This window comes from Panulirus ornatus, chromosome 51 (genome assembly GCF_036320965.1).
Source record: "Panulirus ornatus isolate Po-2019 chromosome 51, ASM3632096v1, whole genome shotgun sequence".
NCBI lineage: Eukaryota > Metazoa > Arthropoda > Malacostraca > Decapoda > Palinuridae > Panulirus > Panulirus ornatus.
Window position 1 is genome coordinate 4,254,025 of NC_092274.1, and position 23,719 is coordinate 4,277,743.

General features: G+C 40.6%; 1 protein-coding gene across 3 annotated transcripts in view; it reads left to right on the top strand.

Moving 5' to 3' along the window:
• The window catches only part of LOC139764853 (ammonium transporter Rh type B-like), a 38,243-nt gene that overhangs the window by 12,208 nt on the left and 2,316 nt on the right, over window positions 1-23,719 (top strand). For 2 of the 3 annotated variants that reach the window (XM_071691859.1, XM_071691860.1), the window contains 8 exons: window positions 10,698-10,816; window positions 15,185-15,368; window positions 16,353-16,503; window positions 17,324-17,465; window positions 18,577-18,740; window positions 19,670-19,807; window positions 21,017-21,150; window positions 22,639-22,820. In XM_071691859.1, the coding sequence (XP_071547960.1) occupies window positions 10,765-10,816; window positions 15,185-15,368; window positions 16,353-16,503; window positions 17,324-17,465; window positions 18,577-18,740; window positions 19,670-19,807; window positions 21,017-21,150; window positions 22,639-22,820 (1,147 nt within the window). In that variant the 5' untranslated portion in view covers window positions 10,698-10,764. Of the gene's footprint in view, window positions 1-346; window positions 1,529-10,697; window positions 10,817-15,184; window positions 15,369-16,352; window positions 16,504-17,323; window positions 17,466-18,576; window positions 18,741-19,669; window positions 19,808-21,016; window positions 21,151-22,638; window positions 22,821-23,719 lie in introns of those variants that run through there. The other variant, XM_071691857.1, reaches the window with a different exon arrangement.

A 23,719-nucleotide genomic window follows, 5' to 3' on the forward strand; every position in this document is an offset into this window, starting at 1 on the left:
GCTTCTGGAACTTTTTCCTGACTGAAGTACCTCCGGCCGAGGTGCGTCATGTGGAACCCCTCGGCCTCAGCTTCACTAACGTGTACTGCGCATTGCTTAGGAGGGTGTGGTCAGTCTGCAGAACCTGTCGTAACATTCTCTACTTCTGCGAAATCAGTTACGTTGGCTATAGGAGTAGCGGGCAAGTCGTTGTGAGTCTCGGCAGCGACAGAACCTAACCTGTTGGATGATCTGTAGTGTTTGCTGGTAGGAACTGGGATAACTTGTTCAGGGGTAAAGTATCAATGGTTCATGTAAGAACACTGATACTTATGTTTTTGTTTTGATGAAGATGTCGAGCAGGGTCGATCTTCTTGTTCATCAAGTGTGTAGCGGTTTCTAAAAGTACGTTCTCCCTCCCGCTCTTTCACCACTTTTTTTTTAAAGTAAATAAAAGAGTTGACAGAGAAACAAGGTCTCGTGATCTGGACTCGTCATCATTTAGGGGTCTCGGACATACCTCGACCTTCAACAGAACCTTGAGCGAGACCTTCAAGAGAACCAACCTCGAGCGAGACCTTCAAGAGTCGTGATGCAATTCGTCGGTACGAACAGTAACGTCAACTTGATCCCAGTGTTGACGTAATGTTGAGGCGTTTAGTTATGATCAGAAGGCGCCAGTAAGAACGTAGTTATGGTCGGAAATCACCAGTAAGACTGTTCAAACAAAGCACCTTAATGGCACAGGATGCTCGTAGAAGGACTTAAGACCGTCGCGTCTCAAAAGTGTGCTCGTCGTCCATGACGCATCTCGAGCAAAACCAGTCGCCGCCATGACCAACTATATCGTTACGTGTACGACCAGTCATACAGGAACGTGTTAGGATGTGTTTTCCTTCACACGTCGAGTTGTCATTATATTTCCCATTGTTCCTTGTCTCTTGTTTATCTGTGCAGAGACCAAAGGAATAATCAGGATCATCCCTGACATGCGCATAGGCTCTTCTCGCGCGCTGAAGTCGGCGCAGTTAGGGACGCAACGAAGAATTTTTTTCAAACTAAGAATACTAAACGGTAAACAGCCAATCAGAGAAGCGGATCGTTGTGACGAACCAGCGTAGCGGCCTCCCATTGGTTACTACTAGGGTGTTGCCCCACGACTGCTGTGTTCATGTGTAGGGCACCTTGGTTCAGTGGTTACTTATGATCGCATCCTCTCAAACTCTGGTCGTAGAGATGTGAGAAAGACCGAAATGTTTGGAGACAAGAAACCCTTCAGCTGGGGGGCCGCATCTGCTGTGGTGTACCTAGGCTTAGCGGGGGTACTGGTTGGCCACACCGGTCAGATCACAGGAGTTAGTGACAGCTTAGCGTTAGGTCGGGCAAGTCCCGCCTTATTGTTCACAACGTCTCGTATCTGAGGCCACAGCAGTGTCAGGCAGACCGTCTGCCCTACCAACACCACCGCCATGAAGCTATCTCACATGCACGGCTACATAGCCGCCCTCCTGCAGGTCATCTTCTTCATCCTCTTCTGTATCTTCGCGAGGTGGGTGATCAGGGTTGTGTTTCACGGTTGTAAAAAAAAGTGGTATTCCGTGCGGTATCGGGTTGTAGACCCGTGCTGCATTTGTTTAGATTACCCACCCCCACACACGCGCATTTACCCTCAATTTACATACATAAACATCCCAGAGGCGCCAAATAAGAAAGTGAATATCTTTTCTGCGTTACACTTTGGCCACGAATTAATTCAAGGAAGTTGTGGGCATTGTTGTCATCTGGGCAGGTGCCCAGTGAAGCTGCACATTTGTATGATGCTTAGGGAGATACGATTATGTAATGGCTAGAGTTAGTGAGATAAGATTATGTGAGAGACGAGTCTCGTCTAGTGCCACTGACCATCACTATGTAAAACATCACACATACAGCTGCTGGGTCAATGCTAGATACATCAACACTGCTGATATTATTTTAATAGTCTAGGTTGTGGGTGAAAATTTAAATACGTGGGTCAGAAACCTTTTTTTTTTTTTTAATTGGCCTTTTTAAGTAATGGTGAGAGATCTTAAGAAGAGGGTTAGAGTTCTGTGCATAGTTTGAGTGCTTTATGTCCTCGTATAATCAACTCAAGTCCTGTGTGTGTTGTCTGCTGATCTTTACACGCACAGACACACACACACACACACACACACACACACACACACACACACACACATACACGTGGGTTTGTTTGGGTTTCTGTGTTTCAAGTTTGTGTCCATTTGTGAATGTGTGTCTGTGTGTAACATGCCAAAGTCTTCGCGTGTTGGAAGCCTCCACAGTATGTGACTGTCAGGTACACGTAACTGCTGATATGCAGACAGTGTGATGCTGGACAGTCCATGAAAATAACAGTAAGACTTGTTTATTTTGTAAAGTATCACACTTGATGTATTTTTGGATAATTCGCAGTTATTAGATTGGTAAAAAACTGTTCATACATATTATAGTCTGTCCTAAATCTGATTGTTACAGCACTTAACACTTCTTGTACTATATATATATATATATATATATATATATATATATATATATATATATATATATATATATATATATATATATTGGAAAGGATCACAATTTTGCGCGTGATCAAGATATTCTTATGAGTCCACGGGGAAAATGAAACACGATAAGTTCCCCGTGGACTCATAAGGAATATATATATATATATATATATATATATATATATATATATATATATATATATATATATATATATATATATATGAGCTTACCTCATATCTTGTATGATTCACTATACTGTTTTCTCTGCTGCTACGTAATATACGTAGGGTATATGGAACTTATCATATTTAAGCATCATATAAAACTTCCTTTGAATGTTTTCTCTGATCCTGAGTAAATTGGTGTTTCATTTGGTAGCGCAGTGGGGAACCACCTCAACTTTTTTTTTTTTTTTTTGCTGGCTCCTGTAAATATTTGTCTGACACCTTTATTTGTTTACTTGATATTACTGGTGACTGAATTACTCCCTTTTCTTCCTTGCTGAAACGTTATTAAACAAATTATAATGTTATTATACATTAAGTTTGTTGCTAGGTAAAGATTATATCATTTATCTTTCAAGGTCGTGCAGTTCGACATGTTTTAACCCCATGATAATGTACAAGTGAACTGGGCTGGTGTTTGTATGTTAAACTGTTATTCTTGTATTGTAGTACTTTGAGTCTCGTATCTTCCTCTGCCTCGAGCAGCCTTGTAAGGACCCAATAGTCAATTGCTATTTGAATTTCTTTGTATTAAGTGCTTCATTTTCTCGAAATCATCATATTAGAAAAATATTTCTAGACTCTTTGTGGTTATTTTTCTCGCCTTGTCTATAGTCTAGCTTTAGATTTTGATATATCATAGTTGTAGACGTGTTGTGATCTTTCACAGAACTGATGTAGATATTTTATTGTCGGTATATTCATCTATGCCTAATTATGAAGCAGGCTCGAACCCTGTCTCGTGGAAGTCGTGAGCTGTGTAACGCCAACCACTGCGCTACGGGCGTTGGCTGACGCCCTCAAGTGGCCGTCACCAGCACTTATATCTGACGCTGCTGTTGTGAATACCATAGTGTCTAGGGTTGCAATCCCTCACACCACACACCCCGGGCCATCCGTGAACAGCGACCCCTGAGCCTTAGTCGCTATTCATCGCCGCTTCGTTACGTAATGAAACAGCTTCGCTTTTGGTTCGGTTACATAGCTTGATGAAGACCCTCTCTCTCTCTCTCGTTAACTACCCTGTGGTTACGTGTCCACTCCAGGCAGTGTGGCTGCATGATGAGTGGCGCCGACCCACACCACTTGTCTCCAGTACCTCAGTCGTTTATTTAAAACTTGATAAGATGAGATGTACGTTTGCGGTACTTGTTATCTTTCTCTTCGTTATCTCTGTCTAAATATGCCGTCCCAAGCCTAGGGCGATTAAGATAGAGCCATCCCTGTGATAAAGCTCTTTCGCTATCTACAGTTTATGTTTCGTTTGAAGGGCTTAGTCTACCCAAAGGCTTCCATGTCCTTCAGCTGACTGCTCCCTGTTGAGTAATATATATATATATATATATATATATATATATATATATATATATATATATATATATATATATAGAGAGAGAGAGAGAGAGAGAGAGAGAGAGAGAGAGTACGACCGTAGAAGATATGATGGCTTGGCCTGTGACCTAACCTTTAAGGGTCAGGTCAGAGGCTGTGTCGTCATACCCAAGGGTTTAAACGTCGTAGTTAAGGGTCGTACCGTCGTGGTCAAGGGTCGTGCCGTCGTTATGAATGCAAAGATGCTTTAGATTGCATTTCAGTATCTCTGGGTCTCGAACGTACGACGTTCCATGTAGATGCTGTACGACGGACCTGCCATCCAAGACTGCGCCGGTGTCTGTGCTGTGTTCTGTGCCTCCTTCCCGCGTCATTGAGGAAGGACGTTGCAGTCGTAAGCGTCAGCCAAGTTGAACATACATGATAAGAAAGGCATGACTTCGTTCGGTCATGTCGTTTCCAGTGATTCCTAGTACCTTGTGGGAGGAGCGAGGCTAGTAATGGGGAATGCCTTCCGTAAACATGGCTTTCAGCTGTGGTGATCCTAATATTTGTATGCGACTTAATGCTAAAGTAGAATATGTTTGTGGAGGAAATGTTACAGACGAGAGAGAGAGAGAGAGAGAGAGAGAGAGAGAGAGAGAGAGAGAGAGAGAGAGAGACTAAAACTGTATCAGGAGAACTCACGAGTGGTAAGAATAGCGTAGGAGTCTGGGAGGGGAAAGAGGCGCATTGTGATGTGATAGACAAGGACAAGGTGGGTCCATTTAGGATGGTGGCTGAGGGAAGAATAGCCTCTACCAAGAGGCCCACATGAAGCCAGGACGAAAGTGAACGAGCAGAGAACTACATACCAAACCACTGAAATACGACGGTACGACCCTTAGCTGTGGCGACCAGGCTTTTGACGTGACTTTTAAAGGTCATGTCAAAGGTCATAACCATCGCACCCAAGGCTGCACTGTTGTCCTGAAGGAGTTTTTAGGAACTTAATTTCGACAACGAAGCGGATAAGGTCAAAATCGGACATAGTAGACATGAGTTCTGACCTTAAGAAGAACAAGTTTTAGCCTTCTCCCCGACCTTAATGTCCTCTCGTTGCTTTCCGTTGCAAAGGCTCCATGTGGTAAGCCACGACGCTTACTCCAAGTCCTCATTTGTGTCGCTTCTCTGGACAGATGTAGGTTTCTAGTGTGTGGAGAACTACATAAGAATATCACATAGAATTTAAACTGACCGACACACAAGTCAAAACATTTTGAACGACCGAATCGAACCCAGATCCCGCATACTTGGTCGTTACGTTGTTAACCAAGTCCTTCACAACTGGAAAAGGGGCTTCATATGTTAGCAGGAGGAGCCTTTTTGGCAGCGGGAGGCTCTCCACCATCCAAGCCCTCGGACAGCTTCGCCACTTAACAATTATTCATCCAATCAGCGGCATGGGAGTAAGATAAAGTAGGGTCGGTTGGTTGACGCATAGGTCGTAGAGAACGGTGTGTGTGGGTCAGGGTAGAGGCATGTGTATGCATACGATGTATTTGTGTTTTTACGTCAGATATAATTGTGGCGAAAACAATTGATATTCAGAACACGTAAGAATTTGAAATTAGTGTGTCCATAGTGTCCACTTTGCTCCTGTTTATAATTCTTAACCTCGAACGTAACGCTGCAGCCTTTGACCACAACGTTACTATCCATATATAAGTAAATTGATGTAATATATAGATAATGGACAGGTGACATATTTTTTTTTTTTTAGCTAGATGATGCAAACAAAATAGGTAAACGTGCCAGGAATACTCAAGGTTCATGAACCAGAATAGGAGGTAAATATTGTATCTGTAATGACCACATTCTTTGTATGTAGCCATGTACAGGTGGCTGGAGATGAATCTATGAATATCTGGTTGTTGACTGGCAGGACAGGTTGTGGGTCTGAGGAAGTTGAAGGATTCTTAAAGGAGTGTTAAGTTAAGGGACTGATTTTGAAGGTTGAAGGATTTGTGAGGGTTTGTTAAGAAAGTTCTTTAAAGTGTTGATGGATTGATTTTTTTGGGAGTTCAAGAATTTGGAAAGGTTTTGTTGTTGGAGAGTTCTCTGGAGTGATGGTGTCTTAAGAGTTCAAGACTGTGGGAGGGTTTGGTTAAAAGATTCTTGGAAGTGTCAAGAGACGCAACTAGTGTTGTGGGTTGAAGTAACAACATGTCAAGAGGAGCAACTAGTGTTGTGGGTTGAGGTAACAACATATCAAGAGGAGCAACTAGTGTTGTGGGTTGAGGTAACAACATGTCAAGAATGCATTCTTGTTCTTGATAAACTGGTTTCTCACTCCAAGTTGTACCTTCGCTTTACGTAATATAGTACTTTAATAGTACAAATGAATTGTATTTGATACATTGATACTCTGTGTTATTGTATTTATTTTAACAGATGTTTACATCATTGTTGGCACATTGCCGGGATGAAAGGTCTTACCCGATAAGTACAAGGTGTCATGTAGCTGACTGCCTCTAATTGCCATGGTTTGGTAGTTTGCTAGGTAACATTAAAGGTTTAATGTGATGAAATGACTTTACAGTTGTGGATCTTGTACCCCTGATCTGTTTCCTTCATTCATCTCGTGGCTGAAAATGATCAACTTCCCAATAGTAACTTAGGCCATGATTTAAGTTCGTGTTCAGACTAAGTTTGTTCAACTGACGACTGTTCAAACAAGGTCGCTTCTCTGCACTGTAAAGTCAGGGGTCCGAAATCCTGGGAAATTTTGCACAACTTTATATACAAGTGTAAGTTTTATATATAAGGTGTAAGTGCGATTTTCGAAGCCTTGTAACGAAGTGTTTTCGATAACTTTTCCCTTAACAAGTGAGTAGAATTGTGAGATGAGAAAGGAGACGCGGTGTGTGTGTGTGTGTGTGTGTGTGTGTGTGTGTGTGTGTGTGTGTGTGTGATATAAGAAAATGGAGCATTGTCGCACACATAGATATTCACAGTTTACGCAGTCATTTTACCTCTGGTCTCACCACTGCTCTACAAACAGCAGCAGGGAAAGGGTGAGCTTCCTATGGATCGAGTTCTTCGACGAAACGACACAACCTCGCCGAAGGTACTTGCATAAGTGCAGTTGGTGTTAGTCACTGGCGCGCCCACTGACATTACATAATCTTACCAAAACAAGGGGATGATGGATTGGCTGTCACATGTTGAGTACATGATATTAATCTGGGTAACTGAGGCGACATCTGTGGCATGAGATATGAGGCGACGCGTCAAAACATAGCCATTGTTTATGCACGCGACAGCTGGACCACGTAACTTGACGGTGAGCTAGACTGGAAATGGAATTAGAATACTTCGTTGTAGAATTGTTTTGATACATTTTTTTTTATTTGAGGGTTGAAGACCTGATGGTGCAGTTGTCTTTCAAAATATAAATGTGAACTACGCAAAAGAAATCACCGAACTTGAGGCTTGGCAAGAATACACTCCTCTGTTGCTTTTGCCAGACTCTGGACTTGTGTTTTATTGGACGATTATTAGTGGATGGTCATATCCACGTTAAGCTGGCCTCACAGCCTCTCCACTTACCCGCGAAATCGTGATGGATGGAAATAGAATTGGTAATTTCACTGCGTTTGACTTGGGGTCCCACCGAAGATTCTTGACGCTTCGCCTTGAGCTCTCAGCACTCAGACAACCGAACAGGTCCTCACTGACCACCCGAGGGAACCCCTTCTTCATCACTCCTCAGGAAGAGTTACCCTCCTCCAGCCCTCCCTCCTTGGAATCTCCAGGTCCTTGAACTGCCTCCCACTAATTAGGCTGCATATGGCTAGTGGGAAGATAGGATAACGCTTGTTAGTCAAGTGTGGTGTGTGTGTGTGTGAGAAAGAGAGAGAGAGAGAGAGAGAGAGAGAGAGAGAGAGAGAGAGAGAGAGAGAGAGAGAGAGAGAGACTGCCATATGTGTGTTACAGGGAGAAAGTTTAATTGTCGTGTTATCCTTTAAGTTTTGTATGTAGGTCGTGGCTGAACCTTTGTAAACACACACATCTCAGCTTGTGTGTGTGTGTGTATGTAGAATTTGCAACGATACCACAACAAATGGAAATCTTGAACGAAGAAAACAAAGTTTTCCCAAAAGGAAGATGTGTTCAACAAACTCCATAATGGAGGAAATGACGGATTGCTAACAGTTCAGAATACCACATAGGTACATAATCAGGTATTTCAAGACATTAATTACTTGGGTAATTAGTCATGTCATATATGCGTAATTATATGGTGAATAGCTGCTAGGCATGACTAGGAGGAACTAGCACAGGAGAGGACCATTATTTGGCAAAGTTACAAGACGACTTTACAGACAATCTTGTAGACTTACTAGTTGTCATGTAAAGTCACAGCTCCACAAGAAATAACAATCAAGAACAATTGTGAAGACAGATACACCTTGCAAGATAACGAACCTTACCGAGTATTAAGAGACTTACCATTGATCCTGGAGTGTTACCAGATGCTTGAAGAACCGGTACAGTTAGCGATGCTCTGCATATTGACGATCAAAAGGATGGTTGAGAGCCCATTTCCATTGCAGAACTGAAGATCGTAGATCTTAAGCACATTGTTGCATTCTGAGGAGGAGAATGCCACCCACCAGCTCATGTTTTCAGCTTCGAGTATGAAGCATGAAATTGTCAGTCAGGGATCATGGGTACTGAGGACAAGTACTGGTAGCTGAAAACTTGCTTTGTTGAATGCAGAATCGCATTGAAGTTTCTGTTTTCACCCCCAAAAGAGGAAAATGGTAGATATTGACTTTGCAGGCAATTGGTGAATATAATTGTCCTCGAAGACTAGATTCTCCGGAGTTGTCCAAAGTGGACATGGATCCACTTTGCTGGACAGTGGCAGAACCTGTTCCCCAGCACCTCGCTAATCACACCCATAACCAGAGTCTTCACATGATGTCAGGTCGAGCTGTGAAGTTCGTTAGGATCTTGGCTGGATGTGGACAGTATTGGACAGTAAGATTCACCATAACCCTTCATGGAGAATCAGTTACTTGTGACGTCATGCGTATTGTCAGCAAGCATAGTGAAGTTCGTCGTATCGTCAGTACGTTAAGAAACCAACGAAGAAATTTGTAATTACATTAAAGTATCGAGACGCAAGAGCAGAAGAGTGACAAAATCAAGGATGGCCATTGGCAAAACTAGTCAGCCAATCAAGTGACCGCATTCATCGACATTCAGCCAATTAAGTGACCGCATCTATGGACATTCAGCCAATTAAGCGACCGCATTCATCAGCATTCAGCCAATCAGGTGATGGCAGTCTTTGGGCGATGCCTGTTGTCAACATAAGCGTGGTGAACTGTCGACTGTGGACCTGTAAAACCCATGCCAGATTCCCAGGATCATCTTCATTCCAATGCATCAAGACTCGTTGTATTTATGGCTTGAATACCATGAACGACGAACAACACTTTTGGGCTGGACTGCCAGAATAGCAGGAGCGTGTTGGCTGCCAGAATAAATAGAGCGGTTGATGAATGAGGATCGAGGGAGGAGGACATGAGGCGCCCACACGACCGAGACCAGCCCGCCCGCATCACGACCTGGCCGGGAAGGCGGCAGTTTTATGTCTCTCACGCACGTCGTCTTCGGTCGTAGTCTTCAGGACAAAATATATTGTTAATTACGTATCACGTTAACCTGACTCGTGTTAAGAGCTTCTCTCTCTCTCTCTCTCTCTCTCTCTCTCTCTCTCTCTCTCTCTCTCTCTCTCTCTCTCTCTCTCTCTCTCTCTCTCTCTCTCTCTCTTACTTTCCTTCTCCTCTATTTATACTTTTTTTCTATACTTTATCTTGAGCAGTCCACATCCGGGTCGCATCGTCCTGTCTCATTCTTAACCTGTTCACCAAGGCATTACGACCCTTGCATAATGATGGGCCAGGCCTTTGATTTAAACACGAAGGCTATTATAAAGAAAAGGCACGTCAGCGTATTCAAGGGCTGTACAGTCGTACTCAAGGGTTGTACAGTCGTACTCAAGGGTTGTACAGTCGTACTCAATGGTTGAACCATTGCACTCTTGTACCATCGTGCTCGGGGTTAGCACAATCTCTTCCAGATATACATGCAAGTAGTTTAGGCTCCAGTTGTCGCCCATCCAAAACGAGTATTATAGATATGTACACAGGTCTGACCAGCAGTTTCATAGTCAATATAAGGAGTAAATCTTGGTACGCATATTCTCCAGGGAAGGCGTTTCTTATGGTATTATTTTCCTACACATTAATCTGGGGTGGTCATAACTCGAGTATTCTTTTACCCCTGCCGTCATAACTGGGATATACTTTTATCCCTGCCATCATAACTGGGATATACTTTTATCCCTGCCATCATAACTGGGATGTACTTTTGCCTATATCATGTCAGACACTATATATAAAGAGAAGTTGATAACTAGATTTGTAGTGAAGACAGCATGTCGATTTACATAGTACTTTTGGACTTACTTTTCCAGCTACTGTTTCAGATTTGTTAAAATTCCTGTACTTTTAAGTAGCAGAAAACTGAGTTGCTGATAGTATTTCCTTGTTTCAGATACCACCCAGATGCGGATGCGCGCCATCACCCGCTCTCTGAGAATGCCACTTCATTGGAGAAGAAAATGGAGAAGTACAAGAATGACGATCCATGGGGTCATTCCAAGACCTACCCAAGTGAGTTAATTGTCCCTGCCACTTTTCTTGCCTCCGTTCGTCAACTATTCATCATTTTATTGGGTTTGATATATTACCTATTTTCACAAGAAATGTATTTTATAAATTTGGGATGCGACAATTTGCAACGCACGCTTTTAATAATGCAGTTACCCCTGTAAACCAGTGCTGCCATTAGGGGTGACTGCAGAAAACCCGGTTTTCTTTAGCTCTGTTCACATTAGACAGAGAACGTGTTCTTCCAAGTGTTCTTATCAGCACTACTCTTGATTTTTCGGTTGACACGCCGTTCATAAGAAGTCTTCACGTCATCTCATGTTGCACTGAAGTGTACGCAGATGAAGCACCTCCTTGAGTCTCGAGGATCGTATGCCGCTACTACTTCACCTTTTGTTATTCCCATATTCTTCACCACCTCCACCCGTCCCTTCCGTCAACATTCAAGAAATATTGTATTCCCTGCAGCTTGGGCTTGGCTGAAGGTTTTTATGTTTAACGTAGATGTTCCTAATTATATTAACTCCGCAAACCCTATTTCAGTAAAGTAGTAATGAGTTGGTTACTTGGACTTTAAAATGTCAAAATGCCAAGGTTGTTAAGGCTGTCAGCTTTGTTATAACCACAACACGATCGATAACGTGAACATCGTCAGGATCTCAAAGTAGATGTATTATGATTCTTTTTTCATCAATCCAATCTAAACCAAGATGATTGGAAGACCTTTACTCTTTGCTTGTATCATCATCCTTGGTGATTATAGTCTGGTTTATGTTGCTTCACGGGATGTTAACCATCGTGGTCAGGAAAGCATCAACATTGTACTCACTACTTGATGAAGTCTGATAGTTTAAGGTGAGTTTCATATTTCCTCTCTCATACATTAATGGTAAATTCATGCATCATGACGCCTTTAGGGCTGCTTAATCAAAAATGGTAACGGAAGAGACGAATGAGAGGCTACTAATATCACTTAAGTGTAAAAAAAGAAAAAAAAATATTATTTGCCGGAAAAATCAATGATTAAGACTATGGGCATGTATACGAAAAACAGATATATAGTTTCATTTTGATACAAAAAGGGCTCTCTGTAATTTGATATCAAAATGTGTACTTTTTTGCAAGATATCATAATGTCTTACTTTCAGTTTTAATGTTAGCTTAATGATAACCACAGAAGGATAAGATGCGAACGGCAACTTAAGCCTTATGTGCACCAGAACAATGTGCTGTTATTACACTTGCTATAGACTCTGGTTTAATTACCTATATCTGTTGATGGCCACTAAACCCATTAATTTGAACATAATGGCCAATCCATAAACAATGATGAAGGTTCAAGGGTACAAAATATAATCATAATGTGCGATTATATACGTCTGCAGAGTTGTATTTTGTTCGAAATGTAATTAAAGTAACATCGTTGTGAGAGTGGGCAAGTGGTTGTGGCACTTGAAGTTGTTTACCTCTTGAGTGACTGGTTCTCTTGGAAACACTTGTACTGTTGGCAGCTGGCTCTTGCACAGTGTAAACTTTCCCGCATCATATACCGTTAATTGTTTTTATATTTGTGCTACGCGCAGGAGCTTCACGTACGCTGAACACCCTCACAGGTATCGCATATACTGTACGTATTCATCTCTACTCCCGCGTTCCGCAGATATTTGTGTGCAATATGCACACATCCTTATGTACAGAGTGAACAGGAGCAGGTACATAGTGCCGTAACCGGCAAGTCATTGTTGCCACATGAATTATGTATGGATGTTGCATGTTGACAAGTGGAGGTTTAGTTGGACGTTCCGATGTTTCTCTTAAGCTAAACTCTCTCACGCCATCCCTAACATCTTTGTTGCTTTTAAGAGAAACGTCCACCTCATGATAACCAATTTTGAGGCCTTTTTTTCCCCTTATTTATTCACCTGCTTTAACTCAGCCTAGCCATGTTAAAGACCAAATTTCCAGAGAGGATCCTGTCTTACAAGAAAAGGTTAGATGCGTTTTGTTTTTGTCGTGGGAAAGACGTAGGCCAGTTTGTAAACCCGACACACGTCTTAAAGCCTGGGGCAGAGACCCAGGCGCTGGCCATGGTACTCACACACACACACATATTCACTGGCTTGTATTCTCACCTGTTATCCACCTCCACTCATACAACATACGTGATAAATCTACACCTCCTCACTGATTCCTACATACTGATCTGCTGAAGCTGCTGTATCTGGGGTTGTTTTCTGACCGTAGTAAAGTGTTGGATTATGAAATTGTTTCATTCTCCAGGTTATTAGATGTGGTACTTATCTCCATCGGCATAATGTATATCACTATATGTACATATATATATTATATTCCATTGCCAGTCTTTGTCAGCATTTAAATCAACTCAGTGTCAGTTCAATTTGATTATCTGCGTGATGAGAGCAGGAGTCCTAGAAATTCAGTATGATGAAGTTCACAGCTGATGGGTTCTTGGTAACATGGATTGAATTTACGTGTGATGAAGCGATTAATCCCATTTCATACAACCCCACACACAGCCAGGTGAGAGCCCCGCTGCACTACACTTACACATGGGCCGCCCGGTGGCAGTCTACTGCACCCAGATCACAGTACACTACCCGACCCCGACCTTACTTAAAGCGACGGACTGTCGTTGACACGAGCTGTTGGTATAGTAATGGCACACACACATACACACACACGCGCGCGCGCGCGCGTTTTAGGTATATAAAGTACAGAATATGAAAACTGAAAAGCCTTTAGTATTCGTCAACCGTAGAGCAAATTGTGCGTCAACGTCCTTCAAGGTTTGCTTTGTTTGGGGAGCGTTTAGTGGCACGGGGGCGGCTACCATGGGCACCCAGTGCTATCCTCCTTGAAGACTTATTATCTGGACAGGTCAGTGTCGAGAATGATCAGTTCGTTATGTGGAAGTGGGTATGGGGGAGTGATTTTAGTCAACCACCTACGTCGTTAATGGGTCACTGCACTTTCCTCCTTCTTGTGTTTGTGTGTGTGAGGCTCCCCAACCTATTCATGTAACCCATCGTGGCCTCTGGGTGTGGCTGTTATGCTGGATGCCATGTCGTTCATCCTGGTTGGGTAGGAACGTGGTGGACGTACCAATGACCGGCAACAGACCTCGTCGCGCGGGCCGTAACAAGAGTGAACCAAGTCACCACTTCACCGTCATCATACCTCTCCACACACTCAAGTTAAGGGCTAGATTCCACTGGCATTACAGCAAATAACGCTTGTATAGCATGTGTGGCGCTGGGCTCCATTACAGACGCCATCTTGTATTCTAGGAGACTCCCGGAGTTTGTATCATAATGTAAATGAATAAGTGTGGTATCGCGACGTGCATCGCTTCATTTAAATTCTTCATAAACAACATATATATATATATATATATATATATATATATATATATATATATATATATATATATATATATATATATATATATATATTCTTTCATACTATTCGCCATTTCCCGCGTTAGCGAGGTAGCGTTAAGAACAGAGGACTGAGGACTTGAGGGAATATCCTCACCTGGCCCCCTTCTCTGTTCCCTCTTATGGAAAATTTAAAAAAAAAAAAAAAAAACGAGAGTGGAGGATTTCCAGCCTCCCGCTCCCTCCCCTTTTAGTCGCCTTCTACGACACGCATATATTTTGTACATGTATAGGAGTCAGGTCCGTTTGTGCAAGGTGCAAGTGTAGGACTGACAGGCCTAAGACTGCATCACTAGTGGGGCAGTTGTTTTATGCATGTTGAAACATGACAGTGTGAATGTGCTTGGTCAATGATTTGTTTGTTGTGGGATGGAGTTTGCAAGTATGGGTTGCTGTAGTATGAGGTGAAGGTAAGGTTTTATTGTCTACCTGGTAGGTGGTTTTCGGTAATGAAGTGGCTGAGGTGGGAGGATTCATGTGCTTTGGCAAAGACTTAGTTGCCGCTCAATCTCCAGTTCCCATGCTTTCCATGTTATTGATGTAGTATTTACATTCAGTATTCAGTCACAGGTGTACCTACCCGAATGTGTACCTAATATATGATATGATACTGGTTTATTTTGTTAGAGGCTATTTTTCAATTTCCTTATGTTGAATATTCCTCTCTCATTATCTCTGGTCAGTGCCTCATGTTGCCGCTGCCTTAGCAAGATCTCTTATCATTTTATATATCTCTATATCCCCGATGCCCCTTCCTTCCGGTAACCTCCAACAAGGGGATGGCCATGGCAAAAGAGTCTCTACTTTAGTATTTGTAGACTGATAATTCTAACTTCATGACTCGTACCCAGCAACCTGAACCAAATATATGTAAGTATACATGTATGCATATGATTTATATATGTTTTTTCAGTGTTCCAGGATGTGCATGTGATGATCTTAGTGGGATTCGGGTTTCTGATGACCTTCCTGAAGCGGTACGGGTTAAGTGCTGTTGGTCTCAACTTCATGATTTCCGCCATCTCCTTCCAGTGGGCCATCCTCGTCAACGGCTTCTTCCACCTCAAATATAGCACCATCTTCGTCGACCTGAACTCGTTAGTGACAACTTTCCTTGGGTTAACTTGCTGTGGATCTCTTCATTCTTGATGGTCGTGAGTTATGTGTGTTGTGTTTTCGAAAGATTTTCGTGGGTGATGTTTGACAAGGACGTTTGGGGTAAAATGCTCATCTTTGGCAATAGGCTCAGGCCTCCTGTACAGAATGAGATATGTTTGTAGTGTTTTCTGGGTGAATGTGGTCTTCATGGAAGTGTACCTGTGGTTATTTTTCTGGTGTAGCTGTTTTTCAGTGTAATTATAACCGAGATGAATTAGGTTTCAGAGGTGACTGAATTGATGTACATACTAAGTGCAGCACTGATACATCCAAACGAATACATTCAGTTGTTAATGTTAGAGCTATTGTATTAAGAGATCAGTATTCACTGTGTCACATTAGTCTAGAAGATTCATTTTGAATGGCCTCCCATTTTGGTAGTTTCATTTTGCAAGTACTCATTCATGTGCTTTTGAATTTGTTTCTGGTGTTCATTATCTACTCCTGTGGCACAACATACTCTGCTCATTGACTTCCTAAACATCATCTCAGGTGGCTTTTTAAGTGTATCTGTTAAACATAAGTTAACATAACCTTTGTGCCTTGCACTTCAAATGCACATGGATGCTTGATGAGCTACTTACATCTCGTATAAGAATCTCAGTGCTTTCCATGACCTCTTCCTATATCTTTAGTTAGTGTTGGTAGTAAAGTGTCTAATAACATATAGATTTTCAAAAATAAGTCTTCAGATAAGCACAGTTCCATGTTTCTGCAAGTGACACCACCATTACCACTGAACTGACCTTCACACTTCATTAGCTGCAGCTCTGAAAGTAGTTTCAAGAGCATAACCAACAGTAGTCTGGAAGCTATGCCCATTTTTCAGTATGTATATTGGTTTAGCTCCAGAACTCAAGTACATGCACTGTAAAAGGAACTCCTTCTTTAGAACCTGCTACAAGTAATTCTATACCTTTCAGACTGTTGGGAGCAGACTTCACAGCAGCAACAGTACTGATCAGCTTTGGGGCAGTGTTAGGCAAGACTACACCCACGCAGCTGATTCTTATGACTATGATAGAGATCCCTCTGTTTGCCATCAACGAGGTCATCGGCAGGTCATACTTAGGGGTAGGTACTCCCTTCTTTAGAATGTGTAGTGGGAGTTGGAGATGCTATTTATTATCATAGTGTGTTTTTCAGTTATTTACTTCTTTATGTAAATTCTATTTCACGATCTTTAACTTCAGTCTTATTTTTGAACTGTATGATCATTATTACATTCTGTATTTGTGCTGGTGAATTTCTTATGTACAGGTTGAGTATCCCTTACCTGAAATGCCTGGGACCAGAATGTTTTGGATTTAATTTTTTTCAGATTTTGGAATATTTACTAATATATAATGAGATATCTTTGCTCTCTGTGCTGTAGATAAACATAAATGCTTCGTTTTTTTCTTATCACTGTTACCCATAGGGGTATCTGGAGGTTTTTTGATATTTTCAACAATACCTTTGTACCACAAAGCAGAGAATAGATTAAAAACACAGAGTAATGCACATTGGTCTGGCAGTAACGATGGTTTGTAACAAACTGGCGCCAACAGAGCATCAGAGCCCAACACAGGCAAGTGAGGTCAAGTGTGGAATTTTCCACTTGTAATGTCTTGTTGCCACTCAAAAAAAAGAAGAAAAAAAAAACGCATTTTGGAACATTTCGGATGAGGGATGCTCATCCTGTATACAGTACTGGAATTTAGAGAGTGTAGACTTATACAACTAATATTGCTGATTAGTGTATTACTTCGTACATTTTTTTTTTTTGTGATATCTGGATCTCCTTTGGATATTTTGAATGGCAAGAATAAGTTTTTGCATTGTTGAACCCATGGACATAGACTAGATGTTGATGATGAGTCCATATCAACACCCTCTGCCCTCCCTTCTACAGGCAATTGATATGGGAGACTCTATGTTTGTGCACACCTTTGGTGCCTACTATGGGTTGGCCTTGAGTCTGATGCTATTCCGTCGTGATGTCTCCACAGAGAAGGAGGGATCCAGCCATGTGTCTGACATATTTGCCATGATAGGTAAGTAACCTGTCAGGCTGAGATATCATATATATCCATGTCCCTATGTGTCAGTAGTTTCAGGTCATCATGTTTGTCTAATTTCTTGATTGTTAGTAGCTGGAGATGTTATTTGTCACCAGCAGGGTAGGATCTTTCATTTACTATGTGTTTCTAACTTAGATTGCAAGCCACTGGCCATAGGTCAATGGCTTCCATCGGGAACTAGTGTATCCAAATGGAGAGAATATATTATTTGTAAATATTTATGATAATTCAGACATTGATAATGATAATGATGTCAGTTTAACAATTGTCAACTACAATTATTGTCATTTTTCCATTTCCTTGTGGGCTTTTCCTTAGCTCATTGTCCTTTTTTATTGTTCATGTAGTGAGGCATTAAAGAATAGGAATCAGCAGCTAAGTTCACCAGTTATGGAGACTTCTGCCATGGCCACCCTCAACCTTGAGGGAGTTCCCAGAAGGAATGGGCATCAGACATAAGATAGATATAGATGTGCATCAGGTAGCCAGTAAATCACAGCAATCATTAGGTTGTATGACAACACTAGGGCACATGCTGTCTTCATGTTACAAGAATTGCTTCTTCAAAATCAAGCTATTTTAAAGGCCTTTCATGTGGATGGTGTTATGTATTCTGTAGTCACCTACACCATAATGAAACTCAATCAGCAATTACTTGTGAATCTATCCTGTCCTAGTTGGGCCATACCTTGATTAGCTTCCTGCCTGCTGTGTGCAACATCACTCTTGTACCATGCGGTAGCTTGTAAGTTCCATATCACTTGTACCCTTCTGTCTCACCAACACAGACATGGTTTACAGTAGTGCACAGTTTAAGCTAGATGATTTCCTTTATACAGAACAGAGAAAGTGTAGGAAATGGCATTAAGATGTTTCAAGTGCTCTTTTATAAATGGCTCCTACCAGCTTTATTTGCTGGAATTCATGCATGTCATTCTATTTGTTGAATCTTCTTATATTTTACGTTAGAATAGCTTATTCTATATGATGTATACTTGCTGTACTTCATTTAAAGAGTTGTAAAGGTAGCTACTGTCAAATTTCAGCATCATACAAAGATACATTTTCATACTTCTACTTGCAGGTACACTGTTCCTTTGGATGTACTGGCCTTCATTTAATGCTGGGGCAGCTCCAGGGGATGACCAGCATAGAGGAGTAATCAACACTTATGTTTCCCTCATAGCCTGTGTTGTCACTTCCTTTGCCCTCTCCTCACTTCTCCATAAGGAAAAGAAGTTTGATATGGTAGGAACAGCATTTATTATTTGATATCTTTGTTTATCCCTGAATTTGATATTGGATGGTTAATGATCGCTGTTTTTTTATTCATTAATTTGATATGGCCATTGTCTGTTATCTAACTGTTATGGAGGGATTAGCAGTCAGTTTACTGTTTGGTCTTTTAACATGTGATTAAGCCATAAGTTCCTCATTCCACCATCTGACAGAATTTTATCCTCCAATCAAACTTTATCAGAATGGTAAATTGACTTCTCATTTCTTATCCCCTCTGGTCAGACCCCATTAATTGGATAGGATGGCTCATGCCATCTTCCTCTGATCAAGACAAAAATAAACTATGGTGAACCCTCCAACCATTTCCTGGAACAAGTTGACTCTCTCCTTCCATTACCTAACCAGGTCATGTTAGATAACTCCTCCCATCCACTTCCCATAGTCAGGTTACATTCATAGGATTGGTTGACTCGTCTCCCAGTCCTTCATGTACTTAGGGCATACCGCTAATGGAAGTTGACCCTTTCCTTCCTCCTATTGTCAGTGCAGTTATAGAATCAGTTGACCCTTTCCATAACTTGCATAGTTTAATAGATTTTAGAGTAAATTAATCTCCCTCCTTCCCTCCCTTGATCAGGAGAATAACTTGACCCCTCACATACAACGATAAATTCACTTCAGTGACTGTTTAATCCCTACATCTCTTGATAAGGTTATGTGAGTAACATTCACCTTTTGTCAATTTCCTCCCATCTACCAGAGCTAGTCATTAGTGAATTAGATCCCTTGCTCTTTTCATCCCCAGTAAGGTCAACAGTTAGCTGTCTTGACTTTTTGCTTCCTCTGTTGGTAAAAATAAGAGCAAAAGTGAAACCCTCCCTCTGGAGTCTTAGCAATGTCATTATTGGATCAAGCTGATCTATTTCTTTCTTGGCCAGGTCCACATCCAGAATAGCACTTTGGCAGGAGGTGTGGCTGTAGGAACTGCAGCTGATCTCATGATTCATCCCTGGGGTGCTGTTCTCGTTGGCATGATCGCTGGCACCATCTCCGTCCTGGGTTATGTGTACCTCACGGTAAGGAGCTCCACCACATTTTTCTTTGAAAAACTGCTTCTTTCTCACTCACCTACTGTATACATCACTTCAGCTTCAATAGTTCCATCTGCTGCCATGTCTGCTCCCAGGTATCTAAAGCGCTTCACTTTCTCTAGGTGTATTGTATATGTAAGGAGCAAAATTGAGTACTAATGTGTTGAATGGTTATATACAAGCCAAGCTGAAATTGATAAGTTTTTGAGAGTTTAGAAACATTTTATAACTCAGGACTTGGAACACTTTGACTATTATGTAAGGTTGAAGAATTTGATCCTATTCCTGCATAGAGGTATATGTAGATGCCAAATCAGCCCCAACTCTAATCAGCATTCAGAATTATCAGTTAGGCTTATCTACCCAGAAATAATCAATGAAGAAAGATACCGAGTTGTCAACCTATCATGGCCCCCACTTAAGTGTGCATTATAAATAAGAAAGATTTATGTGGTTCAGATGATTTAAACAGTTGATTATTATAACTCCACATATCAGGAGCCCATGGAGAGTCATTTTGAATCTGATATTAGAGGAAGTTCCAATTCCAAGCACAAGGAAGAAGTTAGAAGGATGATCATCCTCTGGGTTTGTTGGGTACACACTTGGTTAGATAGAAACAATGCACAAAGATTTAGGCCCTTGACAGATAGTGAAGCTTAAGCATGTATGTGTCAGTTTATGTTGCTAGGGTTCTTTAGCACAGTAATTCAAATATTGCAAAAAAAAATCTGTCATCTGTGGGAAATGACTTCTTGATTATTTGCTGTTCCAGAATGAGAACTGGGTACTGTGACTAAAAACCAAATAATATGAAGGAACCAAATTAATTAGATACACAACAAATCCATGGTTATGTCAAAAGGGCTCTAAAGAAAATGTTTAAGAGCTTAACAAGAAAGCTAGAGAGTTCTTCATGTTTTGCCTAATGAAATGCAGCAATGCAATGGGTGTTATGTGCTAGCCCTAGTTTATGGTAAAATTTCACCATTAGTACTTGTAACTATGGATTAACCTCCTCAGGGAAAGGGATCCTGGGGTTATATGATTATAATGATAATGACAATGATGATAATGCAGTTGTCTTTTTTTATATTCATGTATAGATATTGCTCCAGCATGAGAATTACATTATTGTTATTATCCTTTACCACTGTATTGAGAGCTACGCTAACATCTTTTTATTTCATGCAGCCCTTCTTAGCTTCCCACCTTAGGATCCATGATACCTGTGGAGTACACAACCTACATGGAATGCCTGGTGTTTTAGCAGGCATAATTGGCTGTGTTGCAGCTGCCTTGGCAACAGAGTCAACGTATGGGCCCAGGTTAGGAAAACATAATTGTCATAAGTATTGATGCACAATATGTATTAGGCATAGAATAAGAGAAAGACAATTACTGTAATGGGATGCCATACTTTGAATAAAAGAGGAGATGGCATACCTCAAATGTAACAGGGGACTCTGAAGGTATTATGCATGCTTTGTAAGGTATGCTTCTTAAACCAGATATCCTAGAGATGTTCTGTGAGTAATGATTAGTAGAATGACAGGAGAAGAAAGTCTGTCCCATGGACCTGTGCGTTGTTGCACTTTTGCCAGCCTGCAGGCAGGGTGGAGATTCAAGTCTTGCAAAACTAATTAAGAAAGTGTGTTTATGCATTTTCTGCAACTTGTATAGATGACAAAGCAGTTAGATATTATAGATAGAAAGATGGATAGATAGACAGGTAAGTGTAATACTGTCTGGTGTTCACGAAAATACTTCTCAAAAACACTGTATTATATGGTAAAGAATTTCATTTGCAAATTCACATTAAAGATTGATAATTGACAAATTGTATCAAGATGAGATTTGAAAATCCATATCATTTGGGATCAAGCAGTGTTTAGATTTTGAAAGTTTGAAAATTTTAGAAACAGGTCCATAGACTGTAATCTGAATACTTTATAAAATACACTTAGGTGGTGTACTGAAAATGTACTTGAAATAAATCGATACACCATTTATTAAGAAATATTAAGATTATACAAAAAGCATTATTGATATATAAGATAATACTGTATTACTTTTGATTGTCACTGCTAACCTAGATGTGTAAAGCAGATGGATAAGAGTTTTGAGGTTTTTAATCAGGCCCATAAAGGGGGCAGGAGGGGTGCATTTGTGATTTAGGAGTCTTTGAGTAAATGTTTTTCTTTAGATATGGTTCCAACATAGTGTCCTTTTTAGTATCAAGTTAACAAACAGAAATAAGTACAGATATCTATATGAAACTTTTATGTGGATTTGATACAAACAGCACTTTCTGCAACAGTTAATGACTTAGATTTGATTGATATTTTAATCACTGTAAAACACATATTGACTAGTATTACAGTAACAGATGATATATGTATGTTGAGCAGCATCTTTTCACATAATGTTGCAAGGATATTATCATAAGAATTATTAAGTTTACTGCCAACAGTATTTTTTCCCTATGGAGTTAATTACTGGATATCAACATTTTTAATTATTTGTTTATGGTAAGGGAGTTTATGCCAATTTTTGACAAATGGTGAATACTTAAACTAAAGTGTTTTATTGTTGTAACATCCAAAGTTTAATGTTTTTTTTTACATTTGCTGAAGCTGTATATTAAAATGTTTCAAATTCATAGATATTTACAGGTGAAGCACATATGTTTTTGATTATAGATAATGATACTACCACTAACTTTGTCCCCATATCATCATTTCAACATATTATGATTATGCCATCAGCCACTATGCATATTATACTAACCTTTTCTACCTTTTTATCTTCATCAGCTTGTATGAGATTTTCCCTGATCGAGCTCCTCCTGTGGACACAGCAGATCTGGAGCGACTTCAGAGACTTCTTCCTGATCTGGAAGCAGGATCTGGTCGCTCAGCTTCATCCCAAGCTGGTAACCAGATCCTTGCCCTAATTATCACTTTGGTCATCTCTATTGCTGGAGGACTTGCTACAGGTCAGGTTTATAGAACGGTTATTGGAGGTTCTTCATTCAGGGTTCATTATAGTTGAGGGATTAACTGACAGGGGTCATCACAGGACATGAGTGAATGGTAGTTGCTTGTTAGGCGTAGAGAATCTCACAGATCATGTGGTAACTAGATGAATGTGTTATATGAGGACATGGTTATTCGTGGTATATGTTGCATATCAATTAATTTCCATGATAGGAATAGTGAAAACTTATAAGTTTTGTCTTAGATCACATATTGATGTTGGCTAGGAATTATTGTAGGCTGGAAGTTAACCTATAAGTGTTGTCATGAATTGTATGTTAACCCTCTGATTACAAGGAACAATTGTGAGTCAGGAATTGATTTTAGTGTGATAATAGGAGAAAAGGTATCTTGGAGATATTAATGTTTTAAGTTAGATCACTGACTTGTAACTTAAAACAGTACAGACATTTAATAGCAGACCTTTCATGATTCTTTAATGTAATGTGACTTTTTGCAACACGTGTGATTACAATTATTTATTTATATGTTCATTTTCTTTTTTACTATCTTCCTGTGTACTGGGAGAGGATCAAATTCATATGGCCTCACAAAATTCTCACACATTCTCAGTGTTGTTCCTGTGACCTGAAGCTTCCATGCTTTTACAAGTGTGGATGTCCATGTTCATTTTTGTACAGTGGACATAATATTACAGTGTTCATAACTAAGTGGAAGGCTGTATGTAAATGGCTCATCCTTTGTAAATGGGAAGAGAACTAAAGTTAACAGCAAGAATTATAATTATTCAAATATCAGAAATCTTTATTGTCTTAAGTTAGCTAAAGAGTGGGTGTGATTGAATAAGGCTACTTCTTCATCTGTTCCTGCTGTCACCTCACTAATATGGGAAACAGCA